The sequence below is a fragment of the Oryctolagus cuniculus genome, chromosome 13, assembly GCF_051225735.1.
Source record: "Oryctolagus cuniculus isolate XC-2025 breed Fujian yellow rabbit chromosome 13, ASM5122573v1, whole genome shotgun sequence".
NCBI lineage: Eukaryota > Metazoa > Chordata > Mammalia > Lagomorpha > Leporidae > Oryctolagus > Oryctolagus cuniculus.
In genome coordinates, this window is record NC_142879.1 from 27370734 (window position 1) to 27392223 (window position 21490).

The 21490-nt window shown below is 41.3% G+C and overlaps 2 protein-coding genes across 19 annotated transcripts in view; one reads left to right on the forward strand and one right to left on the reverse strand.

The window, feature by feature from the left end:
- VASH2 (vasohibin 2) overlaps positions 1-3033 on the forward strand; it is a 55279-nt gene extending 52246 nt beyond the window's left edge. For all 5 annotated transcript variants that reach the window (XM_089312177.1, XM_089312178.1, XM_089312176.1 and 2 more), the window contains one exon: positions 33-3033. In XM_089312177.1, the coding sequence (XP_089168303.1) occupies positions 33-105 (73 nt within the window). In that variant the 3' untranslated portion in view covers positions 106-3033. The remainder of the gene's footprint in view (positions 1-32) is intronic.
- Positions 3034-3293: 260 nt separating this feature from the next.
- ANGEL2 (angel homolog 2) lies at positions 3294-21272 on the reverse strand. 14 transcript variants are annotated; one of them, XM_089312165.1, is made up of 10 exons: positions 20845-20905; positions 20282-20366; positions 18704-19029; positions 12810-13066; positions 12089-12158; positions 10292-10713; positions 9457-9583; positions 8981-9038; positions 7701-7864; positions 3294-5404 (listed from the first exon to the last, which is right to left on the reverse strand). In XM_089312165.1, exons 3-10 carry the CDS (start codon positions 19020-19022, stop codon positions 5253-5255), a joined length of 1569 nt encoding a protein of 522 aa, XP_089168291.1. In that variant the 5' UTR covers positions 19023-19029; positions 20282-20366; positions 20845-20905; the 3' UTR covers positions 3294-5252. The 14 variants fall into 14 exon arrangements, 12 of the variants coding, with proteins under 12 accessions (XP_089168291.1, XP_069911390.2, XP_089168294.1 ...); XM_070055289.2 differs by lacking the exons at positions 20282-20366; positions 20845-20905 and adding an exon at positions 21008-21272; XM_089312168.1 differs by lacking the exons at positions 20282-20366; positions 20845-20905 and adding an exon at positions 21008-21261 and having other exon boundaries at positions 12082-12158.
- Between the last annotated feature and the right edge of the window lie 218 nt (positions 21273-21490).

The following is a 21490-nucleotide window of genomic DNA, read 5'->3' on the forward strand; positions in this document are numbered from 1 at the left end:
CCTGGCATCCCCCTTCTGCTTTTTACCCCTAGGCCTGCCCTGCCTGAGAAGAAGGCGGCTGAGCTGAGCACACTGAATGAGGTGGGCTACCAGATCCGAATTTAGCCAGCCTTGCCGAGCCAGCCAGAGCGTCCTGTGGTGCTTCTCCCTGCACTTGCCCCAGCGTCGTCAGCAGCAACGACTATTTATGAAGAACTGGAGCATTTTGTTTGTAAGGACTGACCTGGAAATAGAATCTGAGTGGGTGGAAACATTTAGCTTTAAACAGTTCACCAAGAGGCAACCGTGAAAAGGCGAAGCCATCAGCCCGGCTGGGGTTGGACTGCCTGCCTCCCTCAAGACCTCAAGGATAACCACCGTGACTGTAGTTTTGTACTTTTCCATTGACCTACTTTCTGTTCCTTGCTTTGAACATGAGGCCACACCAGAGGAAGCGCTCACGAAGTCATCTCTGCCACTTTTGGTATAGGAAGGTAACTCAGTCAGTATTACTGTCTTTCTTTCTCAGCAATAACAGAAGCAAAGATGGGTGGGTTTTTTTTAAGCAGTCACTATTACCTCAGCATTTTGACATCAGATATGCAAAACTTAATGGTGGTTTTGTTTTTTGTTTTTGTATTCTCTGTACCGTTTCCCCAGTACTTCCCATGGGGATCGCCACGACTTTGGGGTTTTTTTTTCTGGTGCACAGTATAAGATTTAAGGTTATTATATGCAACTGTTCTACTAAAACAGCACTGAAATTCTTGTGGCAATACGAGAATCGATGTTCAGGACTTCACAGTTACTTCCTCCGTAGTCTTTTGTAAAGCGTTCTCTAACAGCAGGTTTCCATCTTCCAAAGGAAAACATCAGGCATGTTCGGCAGCTAGTCAGTGTTCTGTCACTACCATTTAAACTCTGCAGATTCCAGCGAAAAGCACAAGAGGCCACAGGCTTAGCGGCACCCTGGCTGCCTCTGACAGTAACACACCCAGCAAAGCCCGGCAAGGCCGAGAGACCAGGAATGCAGCGGCAGGTCTCGAGGGCGACAGCCTTCCTGTTCATCTTTCATCTAAGATTTAAAACTCCGAGTCAGGTTTTGATTCTGAGGGACTGTGGCTAAAGCTGTGTTCCGATGTCTTCTATTCGGGCCACATGTGATATGATGTGATTATTTTCCCGTACCTTATTGAGGTACCATTTCGTGTCATTTAGGAAGTATTAGAAAAAAACAACAACGCAGAGAAGCGAGACTTTTTTTTTTTTTTTTTAATGGAAAAGCCTTTGGCATCAACCTTTTGGTGTGATTTAGCCTGTGAAGCACCGGCCAGTACGTGACAGAATCTCTGACTTCAGCTGCAGCCCATGGAAGGTGAGTCTCCTGGCATGCACGCACTGTTCTGTCGGAAAAGCCTGGAGAAGAGCATCTGTCTCGTTTGTTTTCTCTTAGCTGTCATGTCACCTTGTGAGACCAAGACGCTTCCATGAGTGAAATCCGCGAGTCAACAATGTGCTGCATGAGCCTCGGTGCTGCTCTGTCTGCCTTTGAAGGCGGCTGTTGTATGGGAGTTTAATAATAATCATCTGCTCATGAAGACTCCTCCTCAGTAAAACTCTGGGGTGACGTGAAAAGCCAAAAAGCCTTCACCCTGCAACTATATTCACAAAAGCTCACTTTGCCCAAAAATAAATATTAATGAAAAGTAGTTTTATTGAAAAAGAAGGCAGTCTGATGTTCTTTAGTGAACAGAACTAAGTAGGACACCTTCATTAAAATGCTGCCTGAGAATCCCGAACTATACTTCAAGAACAGTGTTATCAGTTCAACATGAGTTATCTCTGTGTATCTGCACACAGCAAACCTGTTTACAGCCTCATAGACATACGTATTACATGTTTGTAGTCAATCGTTTCGTTCCCATTTGGAAACCATCCTGACCTAGCCATGTATCTTCTGTGTATCCATCTGAAACTTCATGACATCCAGTAAGTACGCTACTTACAACACTGCCACCATTCTACAAGTAAGAGCTTGAAATAGGATTTGCCAAGTGTTAAAGTCTGTCTGACTTAGAATCGACCGTGCCAAATAGCTGCATAGTGTCTGGTTTCCAACAAAAGGAGAAAGAGTAGAAATAATTTTCTAGTATGCTGATGTATAAGCCTTAAAACTGCCAACTGGCTTAATAATTGAATTTTCTTCCATGCTCACTTCTTGAATTTTAAATTCATTTCCCTAAAGCAAGAGTTAATCAGAGAAATGTGAAAATTCATTTAAAATGTTATTAGTTGTCACTAGTTTTACTGCCCATGGAATACGTTAATTTCTTACAGATATGGAAAAGGCACCAAACTCCTAAATTCTAAAATGCAATAATTAAAAGTATTACGGCAAGAAAACCTCTATTCCAAATGTTTGACCTCCCCAAAATTGAGTTTAAGATTGGCTATATTCAAAATATTAAAAAAAAAACATGAAATGATCTGAAATCTAGTTTAAAAGTTATGCAAGACAAATTTTATGTTTATGCCATTATGGTAATATATGCAAAGTTTAAATGGATGACAGAAATCTTAATTTTAGACTATGTTGTGCTGTTTTGAGTACACTTTATTTCAGAAAGTGATATTTAGTATTTTCTATACACTCTGAAATCATGAGCATTTCACTTTTTCTAAGTCAATTATTTCATAAGGATTTTATTAATAGATATTGGTAAATAGAACTTTGGAAATCTTAATTCAGTATTCTTACTATACCCAAGGCTTTTGTAATCTATAGTTTTATGTACAACCTTGTACAGTTTTTTTGACATACAATTCAGAATCTTGTTTATTCTCTTGGACTTTGTTCTGGCCAATACATTTTTCTTAAATCTTTAAGAAAAACTGTGATTGTTTTAGTGGGTATTTTTCTAAGTAAATAAAAACTTGTATAATAGTATTTTAGAGAATGCCAGATAAGTGCATGTTTCAAGTTAACGTTTTTCTCATCACTTGTATGTTTCTACACAGCATGAGACTTTAATAAAATCATTCTGGAAACTTAAACATTGCTCTTCTTCTAAAAATGTAAGGTGGTATGGGTTTTTTTTTCTTACTACATATGTACTCTTAGAGCTGATTTATCTTCCTTCTTCAAAGTGTTCTGACTCAATACTTAATTCCACTTTATCTTGACATACCTCAATTCCCTTTTTGGCAGGACCCTAAGTAATAAAGATTGAGGAGGGCACTGACGTGGTTTACAGGAGCAAGAGACCAGTGTCCCCAGCTCAGCACACCCACCACAAAACCTCCAGGCACACGTGTCCAAGGATGATCATTTATTACATAATCTACAGGCACAAAGCACAGACGACGCCTCTGTTTCTTCAACCCTTGGAACTCTCTGGATCACTAGCTTGTTTTTTAATGAAAGCAAAGGGTTAAAATTAGACTGTTGTTAAATTCCAACAAAAGACAAGGCTTCAAATATACATATTGAATCTTAAAGGGTAGAGTAAAACCAAAATTTCATTACTCTCAATTTCCCTTTTTATTTAAAACTTGGAGAGTATAACACTCCAAGAGACTGAGAGATTCAGTTTCTGCAATGAACTAGACTGAATTGTTTTGGCAGGTAGATAACAGTGCCAGCAGACTCATGGACCCTCTTGATTAAAAAGAAAAGTATAGACAAGTGGATAATTTTTAGTGAAGTTTTGAAAATCTATGAGGTCATAATGACCCTTTGACTTCTAGTCCACAAAAGAATACTTCATTCGGTAAGCTAAAGTAGAAAGCAATTTCATGGATTAACTCCATAAAAGCGAAGCACATGAAACTATGTTAAACAGGATATAAAAAAGTTAAATTTTCAGAGGTTTTCAGCAATGTTAGAGTATCACGACCCATAAATAATGTTACTTGTGAAATTCACACACAACAAAGCAGTTATTTTCATTTCCCTTTCCCTAATACTAAAAAGGGATAATTATACTATTAGTATAAGCTGGTGATCACTACATCTGCCAATTGGGATGTATCACAATATTCTGCATTCTACTAAAAAGTGGAAAAACCTGTAAATAAATACTATTAAAAAAACCCAAAAAACAGTGAGAAAAGTACTCGCATATTACAATTTTACCAGGCAAATCTTTATAACTCACATGCCTTCTCAGACTTTCATTGTTTATTTTTCAAAAATAATTGTAGTAAATACCTTAGTATAAAAAGTTTAAAGTCCAAATTATTAGTTTTCCAATTTAAGATGAAGCATTCTATTAAAAAAACCCACTGCAGAAACATTTATAATTCAGTGCAAAATGACTATTTAGCAAAAATGCATGTAATTCTTTGATCCTACTGTCTAAAAAAAGAGTTCCACTTTTTACGTTTTAAATTTTCTTGATTCAAATACTGATACAGAACCAACTACAGGATTTATCAGACCTGCTGTAACCACTTAACAGTGTAAACACCATCTCATGCTGGTGTGGCATTGCAAAAGAAGACTAACAAAAATAATCTTACAGCTGCCACTATGTCCCAAAGACAGTTTTCCTCACAAATTTCTACAGAGTGGGTTTAGTAAAATAAAATCTCTCCCTCAACCCAGGGATCTTTTCTTGAACAGAAGAAAAAAAAATGCTAGGGAAACAGCTTTAACCCCCAAATCTCTGCCCCTCTCAGGCTCACCTGTCTGGTACAGAATGGAAAGGGTGGGCTTGTGGAAAGGCCCTCTCCCTAGAGATGGGGGTCTGTAACCCAAATATGTCCTCAACAAAATGAAGGCATATTACATGGCTCACGACAGTGATAAGCTGAATCAAGCACTTTGTGCAGCTTAAGAAGAAACCATCAAGTCCCTGCAGCGACTGCTCAGATGGAGTGCTGAGGACTCGGCAGACACAGGGCCCCCAAGCGAGAGCAGGTCTCCGCAAGAACTCACAGCAGCTCTGAAGCTGGCCTGAGACGCGACAGTTCTTTATGAAGACAAGGTGCTAAAGAAGCTGCACTGCATTTAAAAATCACTGTCAACTTTACTGGAGTTTGAAATAAAAAATATTTACAACTCTTTTACAATAAAGAATATTGAGATCTCAACGGTCAGGAAAATATTTTTCATTATTAAAAAAGAACATTTTTGTAAACTCATTTCTCCTGATATGTTTCAAGCAGTTAACGTAACTTCTTCAAAATGCCACAGCACAAAAATGAACATGCAAACACTTAAGAAAAACTTTACATTTCTGAAAAAGAATAGAAATTACGCAATCAAAGAATCAGAGTTCAAGTCTGAACTTAGCCAACAAAGGCAGATGATCTGAAGAGTTATTTTCATTTGGAAGTCCATTCACAGTCCATAAGTCTTGTTCTGTAAGAAGTGACAGTCTAGCTAGAAGTTTCAAGCCACCAACCAGAGCAACTTCAGTTCCTACGTTAAAGAAGCACATACATATTCAGCGACACTAGGCCAACAGGTTCCTGTAACCCATACAAGCCTGTTTTTTTAAACAACCACGATACAGAACTTGAGATCCTTCTGAAAGACCAAGATGAGCCACTTTTTTTTTTTTTCTTACAGGCAGAGTGGACAGTGAGAGAAAGAGAGAGAGAAAGGTCTTCCTTTTGCCGTTGGTTCACCCTCCAATGGCCGCCGCGGCCAGCGTACCGCGCTAATCCGAAGGCAGGAGCCAGGTGCTTCTCCTGGTCTCCCATGGGGTGCAGGGCCCAAGCACCTGGACCATCCTCCACTGCACTCCCGGGCCATAGCAGAGAGCTGGCCTGGAAGAGGGGCAACTGGGACAGAATCCGGGGCCCTGACCGGGATTAGAACCCAGTGTGCCGGCGCCGCTAGGCGGAGGATTAGCCTATTGAGCCGTGGCGCTGGCCAATGAGCCACTTTTTAGCATATGATTTGTTGATTTCATTGAGTTATAAACCAGTTATAACTCTCAAACACGTAGCATTTTCATGTAGCTTTTCTATTTCAAGTTCTGCAAATAATCTTTTTAGAAGAAAATATAATACACAAGAATGTTAAAGATAATTTGAGATTGATAACTATATAAGAAATTCATCCACCAAATACTCTGTACTCACATAAAACAACACAAACTGAACCACAATGCCAGAGGTTGTAAGATGATTGGATAATAAAACAGTATAGGCCAGCGCTGCGGCTCAACAGGCTAATCCTCCGCCTAGCGGCACCGGCACACCGGGTTCTGTCCCAGTTGCCCCTCTTCCAGGCCAGCCCTCTGCTGTGGCCCGGGAGTGCAGTGGAGGATGGCCCAAGTGCTTGGGCCCTGCACCCCATGGGAGACCAGAAGTACCTGGCTCCTGCCATCGGATCAGCGTGGTGCGCCGGCCGCAGCGCGCCGGCCGCGGTGGCCATTGGAGGGTGAACCAATGGCAAAAGGAAGACCTTTCTCTCTGTCTCTCTCTCACTGTCTACTCTGCCTGTCAAAAAAATAAAAAATAAAAAAATAAAAAAATAAATAAATAAAACAGTATAATTCAGTCTCAGAGTCAGTGCCCAGGGCAGAGTAAGCGGTGACCAGCACTGAGATGCTGATCCATGGCACTCTCCTGACACCTAGTGGACTAGTGCTGGCATGACACCTATCAGGTTCTGATTACCAATGAAGCAGCTAAGCTTATTCTGGTTTATTCTGTAGACTGATAAGGCTATTCCCCAGAAAGAAGGGGGGAGAAAAAACAGATGGGGGAAAGGGAAAAAGAAAAGTAGGACACATGCAGAAACATAATGGAAAGAAAAAAATGGGGGGGCAGGGCAGACAAAAAACTCTCTACATTTTAGACTTCCAAAGTGTTTTGAATATTTCTAGATTTCCAGTCATTTTATTTATTTATTTATTTACTTACTTACTTATTTTAAAATATTTATTTAAAAGAGTTACAGAGAGAGAGCTTCTATCCATTAGTCCACTCCCCAGATGGCCACAATGGCCAGGACTGGGCCATGGAGCCAGGAGCTTCATTTAGTCTCCCATGTGGGTGGAAGGCCCCAGACACATGGCCCATCATCCGCTGCTTTTTCCAAGCCATTAACAGGGAGCTGTATTGGAAGTGGAGCAGCGAACTGGTGCCCATGTGGGAAGCTGGCCCTGCAGGTAGCAGCCTTACTGCTATGCCACAATGCCAGCCCTCTCCAGTTATTTTAAACTGAATTTTTTTTCCCACTCTAAGTCTTGTTTTCATTGAATCACAGAGGGAAAAGTTTTCTATCACCTTTGCTTTCCGAATACACAAACTATAGACTTGAGTCTTGCTCAAACAGATCCAATCCTCCGGGGTCAACATGACAACCCTGTCTGTAGCTGGCAGCACGAGCCTGGTCCTACCAGGAAGGCAGCATGCCTTAGGGAAGCTTAAACACAAAACCATGTATTGACCATTAACGATCTACTGCACTGCCAACACAGGAAAAACAGTAAAGTTAAGGCAAGACAAAAGGGCACTGTGTAAGAGCTAGAACTCAGGGCAGTGACCGGAACAGGAGTCTCGGATCGAGATTATTCTTAGGAAATGATTTGCTCTGTACTGCCTCCCATGGCATATGCAGCCAATTAACTGGCTTATTCAAATACATTATCAATCTGTCTCAAAAACAGTTTTCACTCCCCCATCTGGAACTTCTCACCTCTAGCCTTGAGGTTTGAGTGACTGACTCTCTAGCAGAATTTAAGATTAGCAGCATTCTTTACCTTGGTGTCCGGGAACAGCTTCCTTTTCTGCAGAGTAGAAAATATAATCCACAGTTCTGGCACTTCGGGAGTGACAGGTGGTCACTTCTGGAATGCCACTGTCAGGAAGGTAATGCGAATAAACAGATGACAAGCTGAAATGGTGCTGTAAACTTGAAGATAACCTACATGGAGAAGAAAAAATGCTTAGCATCCACGGAGTTTTTCATGACCTCTACTATTCCTACTATCTAAAGTACTTGTGGGGCTGTCATTGTGGTGAAGATTAAGCAACTACTTGCAATGCCAGCATCCTATATTGGGGCAGCAACTCCAGTCTTGGCTGCTCTGCTTTCAATCCAGTTTCCTACTAATGCACCCAGGAAGGCGGGGGAGGGTGGTCCAAGTGTGTGATGGGCCCCGGCACCCATTTGGGAGACCCAGCTGGAGTTCCTGGCTCCTGACTTTGGCCTGGCCTAGAGTTGGCTGTTGCAACCATTTGGGGAATAAACCAGTGGATGGAAGATCTCTCTGTGTCTCTCCCTGTCTCTCTGTAACTCTGCCTTTCAAGTAAATAAATATTTAAAAAATAAAGACAGAGGGGGAAAAACATAAAAATGAAAGACAGTTCTAATTTGATTCCTAAAATTGAATGTTAAAACAAAAAAACTATAGAGGCACGATATGAAACAATGGACATTTCAAGATCTCCCAAAGAGACACGATTTAAGTCTCTGCCCACTGTATCAACTTCTATCCCTCAACCACAGCCCCAGACGTTCACGTTCCTTTACGACATCTTCACCCCTCTACCTCTGATGACCTGGCCATCGTTCTGCTGGTATCTTCTTTTCCAGATTAATTCTCCTAAAGACTGCTTTGGGACCTACTAAGTCGAAGAAAACTAAGGATCTTTCTGAAATGTAGAAGATATTTTTCTGTGTTCTTGATCTTTCTTTACATATGTGAAGGCAGCACACTTCACCGAGTGCAGTCCGCAAACAAGGTACTTCCTTTTCTAGATGCTTCCGGAGCTCTCACCACGTTGCGGACGTTGTACAGGCTTTGTCTCAGCCAATCCTCACAACCCAGAGTGAGTAGAAAAGCGAACCCAGACACATTAGATTTCTTGCTCAAAACTGAACCACTAAAAAGTGACAGAGTCAGGATTGGAATTCAGGTCTACTTAACAGCCAGTGTTGTTCACCAGCCTGGAATTATCAAAGTGATTTTTGAGAAATGGGAATTTTTTTATTCAACCAAAGTCAGCAAAAACCCACTTGCTACTTCCAAGGACTCACTTTTCAGCCGTCACTAGGGCCTCTGTTTTCTCCTGCTGTGTCTGGGTCAGGTCACAGTCTGCCAGAACAGAGAGAACTATATTAACACTCTAACATCCTGTTTTCTTCTGGTTTGCTGTAGTAGAGTTCTCTTACTCTAGAAATGACATTTGAGACAAACAAGTTTAGATAGATACCTATAGTTTCTACGTCTCATCCTGGAAACATATAATGTTTTGATGGCCTCCAGAATTAGGAGGAATAAAGTGTAAAGAATTCCAAAGCAACATGCAATTCATGCACACATTAATTTTGGAAACTGGACTTTAAAATGGTAAAATTGGAGCTCTTAGGAAAAAAAAAAGGAATGTGCACATAACCATACATTATTTATATGAATATCATCCTTGAGATGTCATCCTTTGAAATGTAGTTTTATATCTCCAAAGGGAATACTGTTACCCAGCAGACTGCCAAAATGTGTTGCAAACACTCACCTGTCTTTTCTACTTTTGGTACCTGCTGCCCCTCATACACACAGTTCTGTGAGATACCTAGGTTTGGGGGCCAAATTGGAATAGATAAAATTCTTTGTCCCCGTGAAGACTGTTCCTGGCCAGATACCTAAACGAAATTACAACAGGTATCTTAAGTGAATAGATTTTAAGTAGTTTATGTATTAAAAAATTATTATCTCAAAGGGTAATCCAAGAATGGTAAATATCACTCTTTACTTACTAAGGGATTATTTGTGCTTACAAAATTGTGTTCAAATGCAATCCAAGAAGCACTTGTCATTTACATGAAAGGAATCTTTTCCTATATATGTTTCCCTCCAATTCGTACATCAATGTCATTAACAGCTTTGGACTAATACTGGCTATCATATCAAACACCAAGAGATCAACTCTTATATTGGTTAAATATATTGAAGAGCAAAACATCTAAAGGCAAGCCCAGGAAAGCACAATAAAAATAGCAACATGGGGCAATTATACTAAGCTAAAGAATTAAAATATTTATCATTATTCAAAAAAACAACTTCTCCATCTCCACCTTCTGAACAATCCCTTTCCTGTGAGGTATCCATGTCTGTCAATGCTTCCACTTCTCTTAGCCCCCAATTTGTTTTTCTACCTGCCAATTTTTCTGAGCAGTAGATAAAATTCTACCAAGTGACTGTAATTACTCTTTAGTGGTTGTAGAAAACCATCACAGCTTGAAGTGAGATACGGATCATCCAAGGTATCCCAACAGCCATTAAGAATTACCCTCCTGTGCCATCGCAGCACTCAGTCCCTCTCCTAGTGACAGCAAGGAACAAAGACTTACCTTTCCAATGGCAAGTCCTTCATAATTCAATTTTCCTTCCTTTATGAAACTATAGAGTGGGGAACCAGGAACAGAATTAAAGTCACCACACATAATAATAGGACAGAAGCTGCCATCTTTCTGATGGGCCACACTGGAAATCTCTGCCAGTAGCATGGCCAGCTGGGTCAGCTTAATATCCCCTCGCCTTGGATTGTACAACAGATGTGTGTTAGCTACACAGATTGCAGGGGAGGCAGCACACGGAATTTTGGGCTGCAAGAGTAAAACTAATCCAACATTGTCTCTGTCCAACAGAGGAATACCAGGCCGGTAGAATTCCACTGGGTTCACTGATAAGAGTGAAAATTTGGAATGTTTGAAGCAAATGGCACAACCATCAGGTTTTCTTCCCGTCCGCATCTTATATTCACAGTGATAACCTGTAAAAAAGAAATGAATTTAAAAGAATTTTGTGTGTGTGTATATATATATATATATACACACTTGTCAAAACACAGCTCACCTAATATTTTTAGAGCTATTTTGTCTTTTATTTTTTCAAATATTTTTATTCGAAAGGCAGAGAAAGAGTAGCTCATTCCCTAAATGCTGGCAATAGCTGGGGTTGGGCCAAGTTGAAGCCAGGAGCCAGGAACTCCATCTGGGTCTACCATGTGGAGGGCAGGGACCCGATACTTGACCTATTATCTGCTGCCTCCCAATGCTTTAGCAGGAAGCTGGATTGGAGGCAGAGATGGGACCTGACCTGGGGCACTCTGATAGGGGAGGCAGGTGTCCCAGGCACTGGCTTAACTCACTGAGCCACAACACTTGCCCCTTTCCTAATACTTTTGAATGATTTTTACCAGTGTATTTTGTAAAACATTAGTAATGTATGATGTTAAAAAAATATTAGCATCATAAAAGTTTGGGACTGGGTCTTTTAAGTCTCTAACTGCTAGATTTAAGTCCTTAATATGTTAATGTGCAATATCACCCTATCGACACTCAGTGACAGGCCTTCAATCCTCCAGCCCCCAACTCTGATCCTTTTCCTACAACTTCTCCTCCTCATTCCATTCCAACCACGCGGGGCCTCCCACCTGCCTTAACACACTCCTCCCTTGGTGTCTTTTCTTGGCTGTTTTTGCCTGGAATGCTCCAGCTATGGCTCACTCCTTTATCTCCAGTAAATCCTTGCTCCAACATCACCTCACCTCATCTGATTGTTCTGTTTGAACCTGAAATCTCCCGTCTCACTTTCTTGCTTTTCTACAGAAAACTATCCTTACTTACTATGCTATTGACTTATTCTATTGTTGGCCTCTGTTGTGCCTCATGCTATATCCTCACTGACTAGAAGAGTGTCTGGTATACAGTAGGCACTCAAAAAAAATTGTTGAATGAAAATGCAAAGCAGCTACCTTTCTGAATTTTAAGAAACCACAGGTAATCTGCTTCTAGAAGTGTTTCTCCATTAACAAGTTTTTAGCTTCTACATACTAGCACTGGGAGAAACTAGGCACTAGAAGATATTATCTCAACAGAGCTCAGAATCTTAGAGGTCCAGCAGGATGCAGAGCAACTACGGAGAAAGGGAGCCATTAAAAATGCTAACACACCTTTCCATCTGAATTAAGATTATATATCAATACAAAGGTTTCCAATTGAAGTACTTCAACATTTTCCTGCAACAGATTACGTTTTCAAAGATTCTTAGCTTCAATACACCATAGATCTTTGTTAGCAAGTTATGCTTTAGTAACATACAAATCTTCAAAAGTAAATTCAGCTAATATAAAAGTTACATTGTACCCAACGATTCCAAACTTGGTCTGATCTCTGTTCCATAATGATCTTCCTGAACTTCTTGCAAACAAAGTACCTTGGAAGGAAAAAAAAAAAAACTTGAATTAAAACGCAGAAATGCAAGCATGAATTTTCTGGTGCTTTTATCTTTCAACCAAAAGTTTAAATTCTAAACCTGATGACAGTTGAAATAGTTGAAACAAGCCTTTTATTTGTTACTAGTTGCAAAATTAATGTTTCCAATTTGAACACGCTGAGCCTGGAGCTCTCTTACTATCCACAATTGGTATTTACCAAAGGAAATCATTTTACTTTACATGTCAGGATATTTTTCCTGAATTTACATTTTCATTAGTACTCTCTTTCAGGCTCTTTCTTTAAATGTCATCAGCTAGATGAAATTTTTGCATGAATTATTAAAATTTCAAACCCAAGAAAGTATTTACTGAATACTTAATATGCAGCCAGTCACATCCATCAAACTGACCAATACTTAAAACTTTTTAGATCTTTTTTGAAAAGTCAGATGATTATTTTTACCAACCACCACAAACCAAAAGCTGTCTGATACCCCATCAAGAACTCCTCTGTCAGTTTTTCTTAAACATCTTCCCTTCTCACCACACAAACAAAAATGGATAAAACCATTCCATTCACAAATGCACAAATGAAACGCTCAACCCCGCTTTTTATACCTGAAGACTTTTGGTTAGTATTTTGCACTTACATCGGCATCAAAATGTTTAATTTCTTTCAGAATATTGGGAAACCTAAAACTCCAATGTAATACTGGCCGCCGGCAGTGTCTGTAAAGGTGTGAGTTATCTTCCAGTAAATCTTGTGAAAGTATATTATAGGACATCACTGAAAAATCAAACTGGTTCTCACTGTCTTCACAGTGGGGCTCAGTATTTTTGTCTTCTAGGATCTTCGTTTTTTCTTTATTGTGGTTACATATATATTCCCAATTCCGTGTTATCATCCCTGTTAAAATACATTAGGTAAAACATAAAGAATTAATCATAAAGAGAGCAGTTTCTTATATGTAAGTATTTTCTTGCCTTTAAAAAATTTCCATGGACAATGAATAGAATAACATTTTATTGCCTGGGAAATGGCAATATGGCACTGAATAAGTAGGGATTATTCAATAAATTAATTTGCAAAGGCAGTAAAAAGACAGACTGACCAATCAAAGGCTTTTATAAAACAGGTTTAAAAGGATCTAGGCTAGCTATTTTTGAGGCTGTGGTAGGAAAGTTAAGAGTATACAGGAACTGTGAATCTTTATGGATAAAAAATTGCTCTGCCACAAACAAGCTTAGCAACTTTATAACCATAATAACATGTCTGCATGTCACACTTGGCTTTTCAATAAGGTGATTCCACAATGTATTTTATTCCTTATTAGTAAGATAGTCAGTGTCACTAAATAATTAACTAAGTTCCAGAAACGATTCTTAGTTCAGAATTCTGGTATATACATGAATGAATGGCACATAATGACAGTACATGGAAACAGTATTTTGCGTCTAAACACTCCAGTGGAAAAATGCAAACAAAAGGAACAAAAGCAATCTTTGTAATGAACGCCAAAGCATAAGTTAAATATGACAATTACAGAATGCTCATAAATACAAGGGCTGGCTGGCAAACCTAATGTACAAACAAGAATGTGCCACAGTTTATATTCTGAGAAGACATACATACTCCACAAGTGATGAGAGAATTGAAAAGCATGCGATTTTGCAATAATAGGCAGTCCTCAACTTAGAAATGACCACCAGTTTTGGTGTGTGCGCGTGTGTGTAGGGTGTGCATGCGTATTCTGATTTTGTCTCCCTATCACTCTGACAACCATGGGAGCCATGGAGAACTCTGTGGAACTTTTATTCAAGAATGTATGAGCTCAAAAGAAGAGGAAAACAAGAAATAGGAGGAGCAGGTGAATACAGATTCCAAGCATGATGAGATTCCATGAAAAGCCTCGGCCCCAGGATAACTCCTTCTATTCTGCATGAAGGTATTCTCTTCACTGGACGACATTGCCTAAAATTCCACCAATTAAATTAGTCAGTTGAGGGGCTGGTGTTGTGGTGCAGCAGCTTAAGCCTCCACCTACAGTGCCAGCATTCCATACGGGCGCCAGTTCATGTCCTGGCTGCCTCACTTCCAATCCAGCTCCCTGCTAATGCACCTGGGAAGGCAGCAGAAGATGGCCCCTGCACCCACATGGCAGACCCAGATGGAGTTCCTGGTTCCTGGCTTGGCCCAGTCCCAACTGTTGTGGCCATTTGGGGAGTGAACTAGCGGATGGAGGATCTCTCTGTCTCTCCCTCTTTCTCCTTCTCTCTGTAACTCTACCTTTCAACTTAGTAAAGAAATTTTTTTTTAAAAAAATTAAAAAATAAATTAAGCTGAGGTTAAAATATTCAGTATACTTAAACATGTAGTAAAACGAAGAGACTAAAAGAAATTAAACACACCAGTATTTTTAAGAAAATTATTTCTGAGTGGTAGACTGTGTAAGAGTTTTCCAAATCTCCTATAATGACAATATATTTACAATCAAAATTACACTGTAAAAAGGTGTCAATGAAGTAATAATTTCAAAATCTCTTCTGGTAAATTAGTTTCATTAGCAGCTAAGTTGTTGGTAATAGCAGCACCAACGGAATAGAAATTTTGATTAAAGAGTAGAAAAATAAGACAATTTTCCAACTAGTGACTACTGGAATGAGGGAGTTAAGAGACTTAAGATACCATGAAGGTACTAAAAGGATAAAGAAAAAAAGGTGGGGGCCCAGCTCTGTGGCGTGGTAGGTTCAGCATCCGCCTGCAGCAACGGCATCCTATATAAGCACAGGTTTGAGTCCCAGCTGCTCTACTTTTCTTTTAAAGATTCATTTATTTACTTGAAAGTCAGAGTTAAACACACAGAGAGAAGGAGAGGCAAAGAGAGAGAGAGGTCTTCCATCCACTACCCAATTGGCCGCAAAGGCAGAGCTGTGGCCATGCAAAGCCAGAAGCCAGGAGCTTCCTCTGGGCATCCCACACGCGTGCAGGGATCCAAGGACTTGGGCCATCTTCTACTTCTTTCCCAGGCCATAGCAGCGAGCTGGAATGGAAATGGAGCAGCCGGGACTCTAACCTGCACCCATATGGGATGCCAGCACTGCATTATGCCACAGCGCTGGCCCTGGCTGCTCCACTTTTGATCCAGCTCCCTGCTAATGGCCTGGGAAAGCTGTAGAAGATGGCCCAAGTCCTTGGGCCCCTGCACCTACATGGGAGACCCAGAGGAAGCTCCTGGCTCTGGATTGGTACAGCTCTGGCCGTTGCAGTCATTTGGGAAGTGGAGCGAAGACCTCTCTCTCTGTCTCTCCCTCTGTAACTCTGCCTCTCTAGTACATAAATAAATCTGAGAGAGAGCGAGAGAGAGAGAGGAGACAGAGAGATAGAGAGAGAGAGAAAGAAAAGAAAAGAAAAAAGAGGAAAGGAAGGAAAGAATGAAGGAAGGAAAGAAATCCAACCTAAAGTGTTCAACTGTTAAAGATTTTTGCTTATAGCCTGTCCCAAGCCCAAGAAAGGGAAGGAAACCATCACTTCCCTATGTTGCACTGAACATTAAGAACGCTACCCCTGAGGACTCAGAACCAAGCTAATTATACCAGCTACACAGAAATACTGAGATTTACAATTTCTATGGGGAAAAACTAATCTAGTATTTAGAATACAGTTCATTCATAAGTTGGGGACTGTCTATGATGGTTTTAGCCACACATCAAAGTCTCTACATGAATGCAGATGGAAAGGGCTCAGTCATGCAAACAAAGTGTAAGCTATCATTGAAAATAGAGCATCACCCTAGTGTCACTGCCACATTACAATACAAAACACGAAGGCCCCAAAGCTTATTCATATTTCCTTATAAAATATGTACATATAATAACAGTGCATAAATGCATTAAGATTTGTATAGCCCTGGTAATAAAAGAGTTTGAAAACCAGCTCTTGTGTAATTACACTTTTTAAATAACCAGGACCACTGGGTTATCTGATTGATATAGTGGCTTTCAAACTTTTGTAGCTTGTAGAACCCTTTGGCATTACTTTTCGTCATGGAATGCCAATCTTGGGCATGTTGGTATAGGAGCCTGGATGATGGGGTAAACACACATTTTATCCTGATCACATTTGCTTTTAGTAAGCTTACAGAAACGTGCTCAAGCGCTAGGGTTCCACAGAAGACAATTTGAAAACCACTGACAGAGTGGACAGTCTCTGGCCTTCATATACTGCACAACACAAATTCACTCCAAAAGCTTATATACCTTCCATGTCAGGAGGAACAAGGTGATCACAGCAGAGAAGACAGATGGATCAAAGAAAGTAAGCAACAGGCCTGACGGGGTTCTAGGGCGCCTAATTAACATGGCATGACTGTGTCACATAAATCCTTCAAATACCACTTTAAAGTGATAGGCAAGTTAGCAATGCTGTTCTCTTGATTGAAAAGAATTAGTGAAATATCGGAAGTCACAAATATGGCTTAACGAAGAGCATTTTCCTTATTCATAATACCTAGGAAGAAGGGACATATAAAGAGTCAGGTTGTAATCAAGGCTTTTCAGTATGTAAATGCAATGCCCCATCCATTAAATGGAAAACAACAGCACCACAATTTTCTGAGTACCTACTATGAAGCCAACAGTGTGTTAGGCACTTTACATATCTCATTTTATACAACAGACTTTCAAGGTAGTCATTATTTTACATGAGGTAACGAACCAAGGAATAGAGAGGTTAAGCAACCTAAGTTCACACAACCAGTGGTGGAGCAGAAATGACGGGAGTGGTGTCACAACACCAAAGCTCTATCTAAGAACACACCTGACTCATGAGGGATTAAACAAAAGAGGAGTGTGCTGGCCTGATGAGCAACAAACACACGAATGAAAAGCAATCTGATGTCGCTGGCAGCCCTGTATTTACAGACCACGGACTGTCCTCAGGAACCTACTTTTAAATGCTCCCAAACACACCTTTCATTCATTCAAACACATATTTCTTGTTTATCTCCACATGCTGCAGTTAAGTACTACAAAAACAGATTTTCACTTTTGTATACTTAGACTTTCTACTTATTATATGTTTTTTTCTAACTAGGTAACTAACTTTGTAACTGGGTAGCAAGAGGATGCTGTGTGAACATTAGTTGAGTAACTATCCCTGGAACCCAGCTGAAACCTAGGTACTACTTCCTGCCAACCAAGACAAAGAAACCTGAAGATCTCTAATGCACTCTGGCACTGATGTACAGGTAGAAATCACTCTGAATGTCTTCCCTTGACAAACGTGTATGCCAGTCCTCTACATAATATACTCACATGGTCTATTCTCAAGAACCTTCAGAGGAACCAACTTCACCAAAAACTACAGTTCGTTAAGAAGGACAATTCCAAGTTCTACTCAGATACCTCATATTTTCAGGGGGCGGAGTGGGTGCAGGGCTAGAGGCACAGGAGTCTAGTGAATTCTTTATAGTAAAAAGAATGAGAAAAATAAAAGGAATCTGCATTTTAAGAAAAAAAACTTTCTCAAAGTTATTAAGATGTGGTACCCATTCTAAAAGATAATATATAGGTTCTTCCAAAAATTCATGGAAAATGTCTATTATGAACAAAATTACAAGGATTTCAAAAATTGGCACTGAAATAAACTTTTTAATAGTGTTTCTATGATTTATTTGAAAGGTGAAGAGAGAAAGAGAGACAAAGAGAGCCCTCCCAGTCGCTGGCTTAGCTTTCAAATGCCTGCAGCAGCCAGGATTGGGGCAGGCCAAAACCAGGAGCCTGGAACTCAAATCAGGTCTCCCCCATGAGCAGCAAGAACCCAAGAACTTGATCCATCATCTCCTACCTCCTGGGGTGTGCATCAGCAGGGAGCTAGAATGGAGAGTGAAGCTGGGTTCAAACCCAGGAACTAAGATATGGGGGATATGGGCTTCCCAAACGGTGGCCAAACACCTGGCCCAACTTATCTTTTAACTATTTCCTCAAGGAAGTTTTGGAAATACCCTCATACTTCAAACAGACTCTTAAAACTTCATCCATAGACCCAAATTTGAGAAATACAGATTTAATAAAAATCTTACTCTGTAAGCCAATATCTTTAATTTATGACTTTTGCTACTTAAGAGTCCTTTGGTCATATGCAAAAATGTTAAGCCTTAAAAATGAAAACAAAATTAATTTCTTTTTAGATCTGTGGACTTTCAACAGTACAGTTACCAGTTTCTAAGTCTATGGATCTGTTTCAAAAACGCTGCCACTAAAATTTATCCTTAAACTATGATTACTAATCTACGTCTTCATTCTTTTCCAACCTTATTCTACCTACAGTCACTTCCACGTTTACAGCCAGAAATCTACAATTAATGGAAGCTCAAAATAAGGATTTCATTTTACAGTAATGGATTTTTTTTCCCTACCAGAAAACTACTGTCTCCAAATAAACACCTCTAAAACCTGCAAGAGGTTATCAAAGATTAGATATGAAAGCTTCAACTGAAACTGTCACTTATGTCTACATCTACACCAAGATAAATGTCACCTTTACCTTGGTGCTTTCTTCGTTTTGACGAAGGCTCATCTCCCTCAGAGTTCATGACGTAACTAGAGAGATGGATCAGAGACGTCTGGCTGAGGCTGTCAGGTCTCCAGCTACAGTACTGAAACGGAGTTCTAGACTCCGACAAACAGGGTGGCCTCCAATTTAGTGAAAAGTGCCTACTACTGAAGTATGGGTAAGGAGCACGAGAATAATGTCCAGGCCACCTCATACAACTAGAAATATGTCTGTTCCAGCAACACCTCTGCAGATTCTCCCACGGTGTAGTCCAGTCTCTGCCCAGACTCCTCGGGTGATGGGAAAACATGGGGTATCTAAAAGAAATAAATACACTCCTTGAGGTACCACTTTTTTGTTGAAGCCCAGTACATCAAATCTGTTTCCTCAAGGGAAGGCAATGTCTAATATTTCAAATCTGTCTTCTAAATCTAGGGAGGAGGAGGGGTAAACACCAGCGATTTCTTTTTAGCATCAATATCTTGATATTCTCTCCCTCAACCACCACGGATGGCATTCTAAATAACACAGAATGCTGCCAGGGCTCCCAAAACACCACACAGCCCTCAAGAAGTTGGCAGTTTAACTGAGATAAATCAATCACCAATCTAGTATTCGGAGTCCCTTTCCAGCACCTAATAAAATTCAGTGGAAAAATAAAACATAATATGTTAATATATAACACATATCAGACTAGAATGAAAGCAGATTTCTCCTCCAATTTAGGGTAGATTAGATTTTTCCAAACACTTATTCAGCTAAGAAAACAAAAGGCTAGGTCAACTCCACAAAACTACTTCCCTTGTTAATCAGAATCAGTGGGTGGATAATTTATTTTTTCTATTTTTTTAAGTATGCTTCTCCTTGGGGGGAAATGAAAGAAGACCAAGATTACTGACTGGGAATCCATCAACACTCCAAAACCAAAGGCATCAACTTAACCTATCATCCAAAAGTCCTCTGAAATTCTGCTAACATTATCTTTAATAATGTTGTGCTTAGGTTCTCAGGGCACATGTGGCTTACGCATCATCTTGTGACTACAGTATTTTGGTAACATGTTAGGATTCAGGTAAGGACTTCTAGCCTTTGCTCCAGAATTCAATGCAGGTCAACAATGGCCTCTTGTACATTCAATGGAATTTTATTTAAATTACATGACCTGTTATTGGCTTTTATGTCCCGTTTTTACATTTTAGCAGCATCTAATTTACTATCATACATTTTTGTTCTCCAAAATCAACTTGTCCATCTTAAACCCAGGCATGCTGCACTATCTTGCTTTGTGCCAGCTCTGCAAACCATTGAGCTGTAAGCAGTTGGTCCCCGTGTTTTCTATCCTAACAAGCCACCTTGCTGGAATAAAACACAGCAACACTTCTTCCCTGTATTTGCAGTTCATTATACAGTTGTCTTCTCCTCTTAGACTCTGAGGTCCTGCAGGGCCAGTCTTCTGATTCGTTTTAACCCTGGCCTCTTCACAAGTGCCTAGCACAGCGCCTGGCCCATAGCTGGTACTCAGGAAACACTGTTGAATTCAATCGTTAAAAGCAGATCCCCAGGCCTTACGTAATAATTCACTCAGTGCTGTGCTTCCCACGCGTGCCACACAGGTCGGTTTCGCAGGGTACACAAACTTTTTCGTTTGTAAGATCTAAGGATTTACGTTGCAGTTTATTTAGAAGGAAGATAATCAGTACATCAGATTCAACATCCCTCGGACACCGCTTAGGACGACGCTAATAGGCGGCACCTAATGAAGGGCTCTGGTTTTTTTTTTTTTTTTTTTTGTCAGGTTTGAAGTTAGACAATTTAAAGACCACCACCCAGGAAGCAACACAGACGGATCGGGAGGCTGGGACACGAGTGAGTAAAGTTTGAGCCACTTCACACGCCAGTGAGCGAACGCTGCGCGCGTGGCGAGCCGGGCCGCCCGCACCCGCACCCGCAGCTCCCGCCACCGCGCTGCGGGGTCCGCAGAGGAGGCCGACCCCCAGCTTGCAGCTGGGGTTGGGGCAGGCGGGCCGGGGCGCCCAGGCCAAGGCGGGCCCTTAAAGCACAAGGCCAACCGGCAGCCGATGCGCTCCAGATCCGGTGGGCCGAGCGTCCCGCCGGCTGCGCGCCGGGTTTACCTATCCCTCAGGGTCTCCGGAGGCTCGTCCCGCATGCACCATGGCCCAGACCCTCTTCCTCCTCCTTCCTCCCCTTGCCCGCCCCGCCCCGGGCTAACCTGGGCAGCCCGCCCCCAGGCCGCCCGCCCCTTCCTCCTCCCTCCAACCGCCCAACCCTACTGACCGGCCTCTCCCCACCACACAGCGGCCGTAGCCCCTCCTCATACAGCGCCACGCTTCCATCTTCCCTTTCTGCCAGCGTCCAATTCCCAGGCCCCAGGCTCCTCAACCTCTACAGCCGACAGGGCGGCCTAAAACACCACGGGGTCCCCATCACTCCAAGTCCCGGCTCCCGGCCCGGCTGCTAGGCATGCTGGGAGCTGCAGTCTCGCCAGCGCCCGAGGCTCCATCTTGCACAGTGGGAGTCCCTGAATTCCTGAGTAGCGTTCAAGGAGCATGCGCAGAGCTTGTGAAGCATGAATAGCCATTTCAGAAGTGGGCAAAACTCCCTCCCTCTTAAAGAAACAGAAGGGGCTGCGCTGTGGCATAGAGGTTAAAACCCCGTCTGGCGGGCTGCTCCACTTCCGATCTAGCTCCCTGCTGATGCATCTGGGAAGGTAGGGGAAAATGGCCCAAGTGTTTGGGCCCCTGCACCCCCATGGAAGAT

Excerpts from the sequence above, each read along its gene's own strand:
- ANGEL2 (XM_070055289.2), bottom strand. The coding sequence starts at position 21,066 with ATGGAAGCGTGGCGCTGTATGAGGAGGGGCTACGGCCGCTGTGTGGTG. Across the intron at positions 12,159-12,809 it reads TTAAACATTTTGATGCCGAT|GTACTTTGTTTGCAAGAAGT; the intron begins GTAAGTGCAAAA and ends TTTCCTTCCAAG. Across the intron at positions 5,405-7,700 it reads AGCTGTTCCCGGACACCAAG|GAACTGAAGTTGCTCTGGTT; the intron begins GTAAAGAATGCT and ends TCTTTAACGTAG.